The sequence below is a fragment of the Arachis ipaensis genome, chromosome B09 (assembly GCF_000816755.2).
Source record: "Arachis ipaensis cultivar K30076 chromosome B09, Araip1.1, whole genome shotgun sequence".
Lineage (NCBI taxonomy): Eukaryota > Viridiplantae > Streptophyta > Magnoliopsida > Fabales > Fabaceae > Arachis > Arachis ipaensis.
In genome coordinates this window covers 143,348,899-143,360,730 of record NC_029793.2, presented here as the reverse complement: position 1 = coordinate 143,360,730, position 11,832 = coordinate 143,348,899, and the positions used below count along the sequence as shown (strand labels likewise).

General features: G+C 32.9%; 1 protein-coding gene across 1 annotated transcript; it reads left to right on the top strand.

Moving 5' to 3' along the window:
• Positions 3,130-4,355, top strand: LOC107619406. Its single transcript, XM_016321689.2, has 3 exons — positions 3,130-3,445; positions 3,512-3,717; positions 3,798-4,355. The coding sequence occupies exons 1-3, from the start codon at positions 3,344-3,346 to the stop codon at positions 4,063-4,065; spliced, it is 576 nt and encodes a 191-aa protein (XP_016177175.1). The 5' UTR covers positions 3,130-3,343; the 3' UTR covers positions 4,066-4,355.

Sequence of the window (11,832 nt, the reverse complement as noted above, 5' to 3'; positions counted from 1 at the left end):
TTTGTATTACTTTTCTTTTCTTCTTTTTCAACAAGCTTTTTTTTAAGGTTATTCATAATATCAGAATTATATAAAAAGAGGAGCTCATAATGATATCATAATCTCATGATATATGCATTACTTTAAACACATTTATTTAAGTATGATCTTTAATTTACTACTTCTTATACATGCTAACTTATTGAGTGTAGAATCTTTATAGGTATACTCGCCAACATTGAAAACGATAAACTCAAAATATTAGGAACTCTGATTTTGTATCTCCAACCTACTTTTTCTATAATTTCGTTTAGGTAATTCCTCAACTCATAATCGAAGGTTATAAAATAATTATGAACAAAATTACATTGTCAATTCTCATGTTGGTAAACAATATATACAACTTTTCAATTGAAAATCTATCCCTATATGCAAATATAATAAACTGATCATGAGATTTATTTTAGATCCTTGGATATGCTTTTGGTTATGAGAAAAGTCACTAATCAATCATTTTACTCTCTTTACTTTCATCCTCTGATTTCCCATTGCAACAATTAAGCACTAATAGAAGATTCAACTCTTCCGTAATTCATTAGAAAATAAGAAAACAAATAGTATACCCTGCATGGCTGAGTTCCTGTTTCGAGTTTATGTAAATTCAAGTTTGAGTTTTCTCAAAGCAATCAATATATAATCACCTCTATAAATACATGCTAAGTTCTGGTTTTGATGGATGGACTACTCCAAAATCTACCTACATTATTATTAAAAAAGACCAAACAAAAAAGTATGTCTAAACACTATACAAGAGATGAGACTAAAAGAAAAAGGAAAAAAGTTTGACAAAATTTTGTGAAATCAACTAGCTAGGCATTTGTTTGTGATGTATAGATGAGTAGATGTTGTAGTAGTTGGTTTTGGGGCGCAGGCCGAAAGTATCCTTATCATGATGAAGTTAGCACCAGCAAAATGTAGACAGGGTCAATATCATATCTTATCCTCATCAGGTGCCAGTTGGATAGGAATAGGTAGAACTAGAATATACCTATAGTATATGACTGCTGTTGTTGGTTTATTCTCTGTCTATTCAACTTCCTCTCTTCTGTTCTTGACCCTTTACATTGGTTGAAAGTGGAACTAACCTCCATCTTCATTGGCAGTTAACTCAATTATGACCCATGAGGATATGTATGATTGAATTGTAGTAGTATGTAGCTATATTATTTTGGCCATAACTTATTATCTGCTTTATTTGCCGCCAAATCTAAACCATATATGTCAAAACACTAAGTACCATTGCTAAATTCAAGGTGGCCATTATTTGTCGGCAGAGTTATTCCTATACACGTGCTCATTCAACATTCTAATTTGGAACTGTACCAGCTCCACCATTAGTGTAACAACTTGCAAACAATTTGCATTTTGGTGGCATCTAACAGGTCAATCATTTATGAAATAATGAAACTATTGTATATTTCTTCTTTGCCTCTTCAAGCTACTTCAATACCTTCTCTGAACCCACGTTACATATTATTTCATTCTCATAAGATGTGAGAAAGTTTCATGCAAATTAAACTTTTTATATATGAATTCTTGTTCTTTAGTTAATCATCTCTAATATATGGATTCAGGTGAAATTTGTAGCTGGTACCGACTGGAGGCCATACCTGTAATCCTGACAACTGATTCAAACATTCGTAAAACTTTTCTAGTCCATTTTTCTTAAGATTATTATTGTAGCGTGCTTCAAGTTTTGTCTGAAAACTGATCTAGTATTTACAGTGTAATTTGAATACGAAAGATAAGGATATGACAAATTTTTTTTCTTTTAAAATCATTTATAAGGTAGACACTTTAAAATATCAAAATATATTATGTTAATAACAACTTTGGTATTTAAATATGAAGTTTTTACGCAGTACTTTTTAAGTTGCAAATAAAAAGGAAATTTGAAGAACTCACTTTACATTATATATTAATATTACCGAACTCGCAACCTTATTAATAACATAACATTAGATGTAAAGGTATTTGAATTGACTATACATATCACTACTAAATTCAGATATGGTAGTAATACAGTATTATAGAGGTTTCAATAGTCCTGCATGACACCAAAGGGTGATGCAGTTAATGCCTTAATGGAAGCAGCAATTGCTGATGACACCAAAGAAGCCACTTCCTCTGTTTTGTTTCAAACTCTCACTTTGATAGACAATGGCGTTTGCTCTGCTCCATGGTCATATTCTTCGAGATTTTAAGGACATTATTCTTAATACAGGTTTCTAATCTAGGGGAAATTCATTTTGCATTGCATATCATGTAACAATGAGAAGAATGATAAAATAAAAACAAGGACCATTTGTGTTTTTTTTTGGTACATGATGGGGCCACAGGTCCTAGGACCATTTGTTATTTGTTATTGTATGTCCAAAAATATTCCTTTTTGTTTTCAGACGGGCCTACGCCCAAAATGAAAATTGCAGTTATAGTTTTCGGTAAACTAATTCATTATCTGCTTAAACTTTTTTTTCCTGTTAGATATGATTGGACTTGGACATGGATATAAAAAGGCTTTCATTTTGATTTCTCCTTCTTGGTTGTTAATGGAAAGGCCTACTTGGATGGTATGAAATACTAACTCCGGTAAAAGCCACTTGGTTGGGCTGGCGAATCAAGAACCTGGGAGCAGCGTCCTCCAGAGATTTCGTTGAAACTCTATGCTGATTGTTGTGGTGAAAAGGGGGAGGAGGGGAATAGAGGATTTAGGATTGTTTATTTGTTCCGACCAGAAAAACAGGAAAACAGAATTTTCTTTTATTTGTATGTAAAAATATCCAAGATAAATAAATAAAGTTCTTGCCATGACCAAAACATGCCAATTAAAAAAGTAAGTTAATGCTTCAAACAAAGTACTACTAATTAATTTTTAAATTTAAAGTAACGAAAAATTGGTAATAGCTACTAACTACTTTTCCACGAATTCATTTTTCTAGAATTTCGAGTTGACCATAAAATAATTGGGGAGCGCATGTAATTATGGTCATCAGGGCCGCACAATAACTAGCATGGACTCTACCACACTTAAAACTAGGCAAGTTAAAGCCTGCCTCTTGGTAGGCTCGTAAGTTACAAGAACAGAGGGGCGCGTGAGAAAGAAATAGGAGGTTTTGAAGGGCGCGTGTTTGAATGTGTAATGTACGCGCGGGTGGAAGATTCGCAGGATGTTGTGTTCCCCCGACAGCTTTATGAAACGCTGCCTAGCTCCCACTCACCGAGTCACTCACTGTGCTGTGTTGCTTTCTTCTTTCTTCTTTCTTCTTTCATCCTCTCTGGTGTAGTTGCTTAACGAGGTGAAGAAATGGGAGAGGGAAGAGGGTCCACTCTGGTGCACCTTCTGGTTGTGGCTCTCTGCTTGGTTGCATTTGGTTTCGCCATTGCTGCTGAGAGAAGAAGAAGCGTCGTAAGCCCTCTTTACTTATAGATCTACATTTCCCTGATTAACAACTAAGTAGGTTTGTTTGGACAGGGAAGCATAAAAAGAGATGAAAGGACAAATGAAACTTACTGCACCTACAATTCAGATGTGGCAACAGGGTATGGAGTGGGGTCTTTCCTCTTCCTCCTTTCAGGTCAATCACTGCTTATGGGGGTCACAAAGTGTATGTGCTTCGGCAGGCCATTAACAGCTGGGGGTAATCGTGCCTGGTCTATCATCTATTTTATGTCTTCTTGGTGAGTCCCTCTAATTATTTCTAAGACATTACTTCTTAGTTCTTAGTTTCTTCATCATAACAAATACGTTAAATTTGCAGGGTGACTTTTGTTATTGCAGAAGCCTGCTTGATAGCAGGAGCCACAAAGAATGCGTATCACACCAAGTACAGGGGAATGATTTATGCTCAGAACTTCTCTTGTGAATCATTGCGCAAAGGTATCTTCATTGCCGGAGCCATTTTTGTTGTTGCAACCATGATCCTCAATGTTTACTACTACATGTACTTCACAAAGGCAACTACAAATTCGCCTTCTCACAAGCCCAATCGCCAAAGCCCCACTCTTGGTATGACTGGATATGCATAATAATACACCCTATTTCCAACAAACAAACACAAATATTTATAGTCATACATATGCTGCCTACTATTTTGTAACATAAGCAATGCTTTTAGAGTGCTCATGGATTTATCAATCAAGAGTTGTCAAATATAGACTAGTAGTATCGCTGGATTTGATCTTGTTCCTATAGAGGCATCGATATTAGTTTGTAGCTTTTGTCTAGACAGACATGAAAACACTAGCTCTGAGAATTGTCATTTAATGTATTTTTGAAGAATTAGTTGAAGAATTGCTTTTATCCATTTGTGACTTGGAAAAACCTCTGTTGAAATTACAACTACATTTCCTTGATTCCATTAAAAAAGGAACCATTCCTTAGGTAACACTTAAATATCTTTATGGTTTACTTTCTAATTTCCTTCTCATTATAATCTTACCTCAGAGTTAGTTTAATGTGGCTCATCAGGTCAAATTCATTACTTCCCCCAGAAATTGAAATGCTACTAGAAATTAGAAACATTCAAAGGTGAATGTTCTTGCTTGCAATTTGGACTCCAAGTAGCATCGCTTTCCTATACTTAATATGCTAGAGATTGTCTAGCAGTTAGTTAGTTAGCAATGTTTAAAAGTGTGGACTAAAAGAATATTCTTAAATTATTAAACTAAAAAAAATTAGATTAATAATTAAAAATATTGGCTGAAAATAATAAATTCTGGTCTATATTAATCTCTTGTAACTTCAGTTAAATTGAGGCTTTTTTTTTGGTATTCTAACAGAGCCGAAAATATGAAAAGCAGATCTTGCCTCCTTTGTTGCTACATTTGTGGGTCTTAGATCAATCGTTGACTTAACCTGAAGCAAAGAGCAATGGCCCAGTCCATCTTCCGTTATGTGTATGATTTGTTGGTTTAATGGCCTGTTAGTAAACCCAACAAGAATTTTGTTTCAACCTAAAAAGGAAGAGTATAACCAAAAATACATTTGACGTATTTACAACTTACATTGGATCCCCAACCCGACCAAAACAAAATATTGGATTCCCCAAGAACAAGAAAAAATGAAAGACGATATATTTTGTTATAACTAAACAATAAAAATACGAAAAAAGATATAAATATGTATTTGTTGGGAAGATTATTTAATGATATATTTTCTACTTAATTGAATATATTTAAACAAAATTACGAGTTAACATATTATTCATATTTTTTGTGCTATATGAAGCTACTAATCACTTTAGCATGTAAGGATGTACAAATCAAAGGGTAAATGAGTAATATATGTTAAAAGGGGCACGCCCCCACCCGGAACCATTTCAATTTTCATGTGAAAAGATAAACAACATGGTAAGTATACATTAAAATTAGTATCATCATAATCAACTAGTAATTTTCCTGCGAAAGTATGTTTGGCCTTCCTATAGGAACCTTTATTTGCTTTTAAAGGTAAAGCAAGACTACAATATTAGGTCAAAGTAAAATGCTGATTCCCCTGGTAAAAGTGTCTAACTCCACTAGCCTTTACAATAGATAAACTTTTAAAACGACTCCTATACTGAAAATTGGATAAAGAATATATGACATTAACTTATCGCATTACATATAATCTAATATGACAAGTGATCTAAGCCTAAGGTTGGCATAGTGAGATATGTGGTCAGTGAAATAGTAGAGTTTTAAGTTTTAACTGTGAAGGCACTGAAAGTCACGACGCTGTGCTATGTCTAATCACATATATATTTAATTGGAAATGACGGATCCTATTCAGCCATGGCCATGCTCAACTATTCCCTTCGATACAATCAAGTCATATATCAATGCATCATTCTCATCTAGTTTGATTTAAACCACACATCCAATCTGCCAGTGGACGATGTTTCATGGAATAGAATCAGTGCCCAGATATAAAAACCTTTGTAGGTACAATTCTTATGAGAAACAAACTACTATATTATTCAGTATGCTCTGTGTATGTATATAACAAAATATTTGAAAAAAAAATATGATAATGATAATTTATTATGATCTAAAAATTGGGCCCACGCAACATACTGCATTCATGTCTTCTATGTATTATTTTTTGTATTAAAAATAATAAATATAAAAAATACAAAAAAATTAATTTTAATATATTATTAAACTAAAAAAATAATGGTGTTATTATTACCCGAATTGCCAGGACATGCAATTTAATTGATGAGAAGTGGAAAAGGAAGAGCAAAGTGTTATGTTATGAGTTATGGGTGCGTGATGTATGTATCTTGTTACGTACGTCAAAGGTCGACACCAACAACACTACACAAGACAGTGACACAGTGCCGCGAATCGCGCCCCACCCCCGTTTTCCCTCTCTTCAATTCCTTCTTCTTTTTGTTTTTCTTGCTTTATTTCCAATCTTCTCCTTTCTTTACTAATTATATATATATCTACATACATACCACTAATTTAATTTAATTTATATATACAGAGTCCACCTTTTCAACTACTACTCTTCCTCGCTCGCAAACAAAAAGAATCTATCCTTTGTTTACCATATCCAGTCAATCACTACTAGCTATGTTCAAACCTACCCAATTCCAAATTATCTTGCTAGCTACTACATCCAACATGTTATTATCATTATTTCCTATGTTTCCAGCTTTTCATAGAATAATATCAACCAGCATTCATGCATGCACTATGCCACCGTATGGCATTCAACTGCTTCTCACACAAGACAGTTTTTCAGTTGGTTTTCAACTAAATCAGTAAAATTTTATGATTTGAACACACTAGACATTCTATATGTATATCTTAGCTTTTTCTTTAAGAAAAAAGAGAGTCAAAATTAGAAATTGACAAGCACGAAAACAGTTTGTTCATTTACATACTAGCTAGTATCTTTTAAGGATTATGCTCCCATGAAGACGCGTAAAACGTCTTTTTATAAAGACACTTATGTGTCGCATTATTATTTGACGTATTAATGAATTGATTATTTTTTAATTTCTTAACAAATTATAATAAAACCAATTTTTTTATAACAATAACAATAAATTCAATTGTTATCAGATCTGATCAAACCGACCAATTTACATAACCTACCGGACTATAATTTTTTTGTTTTTTTAAACAAAAATCAGAAATATATTTATTTTTTTTATCAAAAAATTTAAACATAATTTGATTTAAATTGTGTAAATCGATCGAATTAAATCGACTCTAATAATTATAATACGAAAAATTGAATTTATTATTATTATTTTAATAAACCGATTTTGTTTTAGTTTATTAAAAAATAAATTACTAACTAATTTAATAAAAATATCCAATATATAACACATGTAAATATTTAAAAAAAATATTTTAATATTTTTATCAAATGATCTCCATCTTTTAAATGGTTAAGATCCACTAATAATTGATGAATTGATTGAGGAGATTCTTTTTCATTTAAAATGTAAGTAGGATCATTTTATCATGACTCCTTCATACTTCTTTACAGAAATAACATTTCAAGGAGAGGTATTTTGTAATAGGGTAATGTTAGGAAGACAAAAAAAAAATAGCCAAAATTTGTTTTATTTAGCATTCATTAATTATCGCAACAATTAATAAATGTTAAATAAGGCAAGTTATGGCTGTTTTTTGCTGATTTTCTTTGGTTACCAAATATTTCTGTTTGTAATATTTATCATTTTGAAATCAGAAATAATTTCATGCATCTATAGTCTATTATTAATATTAGTAGTAGTAGTAGTATACATGTAGTACGTAGCAGTATTAATGCTACACCTTTAATTTTAAATAGGAGGCCATATCCCCATTATTTGATATCAATTGTATATATAAAAAAATTAAAATGCTACAAAAGTCGGTGTATAAGATCGACATTATGTTTGATATTAAAATTGACTATATTTCATGTACATTAAAATTAATCATCAATATAAATTATATATTAGAATATAAATATATATTAAAAATAAATTAAATTATATATATGTTGCCATGAACAATATTAGTCCAGTTATATATTGTGTAATTGAGCTAATATTATGAACCAGTGAATTAATATAGATCGCATATTGTATGTCACCGAGATTTTATTTTCTTAGCTTGTTTATTATAATAGTAATAAGTTGACTGTTGGCATGTGGATGTGATACGCCTAAGCTACGACTTAGATTTGATTTGTAAAATATAGTACTACTACTTATATATATCAATTACTATAAATAAATTTGAATTGACAATAAGGTGTCCTTTTATCATAAGTTGGTCAGTATTAAAACAACCAGTCACGGATTTCACAAATTCAATGCACTCTGCAGAGTCGCGTCCTCCCTCCCTAAGTAACTGGCTCTCACCGACATGCACATTCCAAAACCGAATTTAAATAAGAGTGAAAACGATTTTTTAAATTATTAGATAAAAATTTAATTAAATATATTAAATTATTTAACGATTTTTAACTAATATGCAAAAAACACTGTAAGTGAGTTTCTACCCCCTTATATTATAACTTTATAAGTCACTAATTTCAAGACCAAAAAAAAAAAGACACTAATTTAGGCTAAATAATTTGGTTATGGAGTAAAAAAGGGTGTTTTGGCTGGAAATGGAAAACTTAGTGTATTTACACTTGGATGGACGTATCAGATGACAGGTTCAGCACGCAAGGGGCGTGTTACAGGCCCCACCAAGGAGGGGGGTGGAGGCCACGTGGCGGAGACTGGTTGGATGAACCACGCTGCACGTGGGGGCGTGGTGAGTCAACACGCGGGGGCGTGCTGACACGTGTTGAAGCGTGATAGGGGAAGCTTCAAGCATGTGGGGGGCGTGCTGACACGTGGCAAAACATGGTTGGCTGAGGCAGGTAGCATGTGGGGGCGTGTTGAATGCTCCCCTCTATATAAGGCCGAGTTCGGTACCATTTTCACTCCGAATGAGAGTGTGCTTTGTGTAACGACCCAATTTTCAATATTTCTAGATCATACTAGAAATTGAGCGCTACCAATTTGTCTTCCTAATTATTATCTATTATTTATCATATGAGCCTGATTCGTTGCTAAAAGCGTAGTTAATTTGCGAGGTATATATATATTTTTAAAACGTTTGGATTAATAGACGAAATCATTCATAATCAACTCACAACTGATAACAGATAAAACAGTTATAAGCAACCACACATAAATACATCACAAGCAGCTAACAACATTTAGTGATCCAGCCTTTATTAGAGTATAGACTTTTAGTTAGAACACCCCTAGATATAGCTAGATAATAACTATATACATATACATACATACAACATCCCATGTCCTGACCTGTTCAAGAGGTCCCTAAGCTGGCACCTAGGCTAGCCTAGACTCTATACTCACCTAGTCCCTCTAAACTTCTAAAGCGAGGGAAAATACGTTCTAAGCCTTCAAAACTCAAGTCAGGTGGAACGTCATCAAAAGGTAGAACATCATCTGCTACTCCTCTGTATGATCAGACATTGCCATAGGATGTCTCTCTGGTACCTCATGAAGTAGCCACACAACAGGAGTCTCGTACACAGGATTTAGGTTAAAGTTCACGTACAAACGAGGTGTAGACATCGGCTGGTCTCACAGTATATACATATAAACAGAGAACGATATTCACCCTAGACTCAGAAGACTATCTAGAATGGAATCCTCTTTGCAGAACCATCATCAACCAACTACGGTAAGGTACTCTCACTTCCGTCTGAAGGGGGAAAGGAGAGAGAAGGGGTAAGAACCGGGGAGTTCTTATTAGGGTCGGGGTTATTAGTTACGTTCATTAATTCTATGTCGTTTAGCAGACGTAATTTTTTATAAAAAATAATATTAATTTAAACTAATTCAAAATTTAGTTTACTATTTTTTTTATTAAATTAATTTGTCTGGTCTAATTTTGATAAAAATTTATACAATTTAATTGATTATACGTATTAAATTTTAATTATTAAAAAACTTCTTAAAAAAAAACGTTTTTAAAATCTTTATCTGAATACCTCTCTTTAAATAATGTCACGTAGTTAATTACTCTTCACTAATGTACTGCTAATAATAGTTTAGTCTTCTGTAGAGGTTACAATTTTTGGTAAGTAAGGTTATTAGATCTCTATAAATCTTTCGCTCACATTATTCTTTATTGTACTTAAAAATTAAATTATATAATGATAAATTATATTTAAGAAGATTTATTAAAAAACTAAAATTACTTCCCAACATCTTATTATCCCTATAATAAGTTATATATTTTCTAACGGGTCAGATCTAATTGATGAGTTATGGGGAAATTATCATTGTCGCATCCTGACACACATATAAATGCTAGTTAAATTGTGTTCCATACTATAATATGATGAAGAAAAATCAAGGGGACCCAAAAACTACCGAGACTGAAGACTGAAGGGAGCCGAAGATCTGCCTTTAATTTATAAATATAAATACAAGTATAGAACAAATATGTCAACATCCCATCTTCTTTTTATTTTCTTTTATTTTTTTTCCTGGGTGAACCAACATCCCATTCCCATCTCACTTTTTTCTAATGTTTACTACAATATACTCTATTTTCTAATGGAAATAAAAGTCAAACGTTGAATTGTGAATACAATAGAAGACGAGGTATTTGTATGTGTTTACATCTAATGAGTTTGAACCCTAATGAAGATTGTAAGAATAATGTAGTGATAGACAGAGTAGTTAACATATAAAAAAAAATTGCTAATAATTGGGAGATGAATTATAAATGAAGAGATGAATGAAACAAAGGGCGTTGGAGCATGTGGCGAAGTAGTACAAGTAATGAGGAAAACGAATAATATAAGTGGGGATTAGCGGGCAGTGCGGGTTTATGTTTCACGTGGGACTGGCCTAGACGTGACATGGACTTATTATTCTATTTCATTTTCATTTTCTCTATTAAACAAATTCAACCCCATTTGGAGGACCAAAATATATACATTTTACTAACATTGCTTTTACTATATATATAATGTACATGTAAAAAAATACAAAAATATTATTTTTATATTAAAATTAATTATCATCTATTTATATGAATATATATTATTATATTAGTGTTAGTATTTGTGCATGATAGCTCATCAGCACTGATTTTAATTTTTAGAAGGAAGAGGAATTAAAGATAGAGATAAGATGTGATTTCCGTAAAATAAGAGGATGAAATCTTAAATATAGGTAGAGCCGTCAATTGACTACACTCCATTGATTTTTGGTCTGAATTAAGTCACAGTCTTACGTGAAATCCCATCACATATATATACACACACTCACACTCTCAGACACGCCCCACTGCCAACATAACCAAACTCCAACTTCCATTATTTTTCTCTCTCTTCTATTTTTTGTCCTCCATTCTCAACACGGCAATTTCATTCATTATGGTTTGAGTCTTTAATTTATCATAGCAGTGTATGCTTTGGGGGGTTGGAGATCACAAAGGCTCAAAATTTATGTGGCCATCGATATGTGGTTGCTAGGAATCAGAAGCAACAAGAGACTCCTCTGTGTTCCCATGGTGGTAGTGATTCTTGTCACCCTTTTCTTGCACATGTGGCAGTGCCGTCAGGTTGCTGCTATTCGAGTATTCCCCCGAGGAGATGCGCCGCCCAACGTCGAATTCAGCAGCCACCGCATTACGGCGGTGGCTACCAAGATCGCCAACAGAGATCTAATCAATAAGTACTTCAATGGAAGAACAGCAGCAACAAGGAGCAACAACACAACAACTCAAAAGGGCTTTGATGAAAGCAAAAGAAGAGTGCCCAGT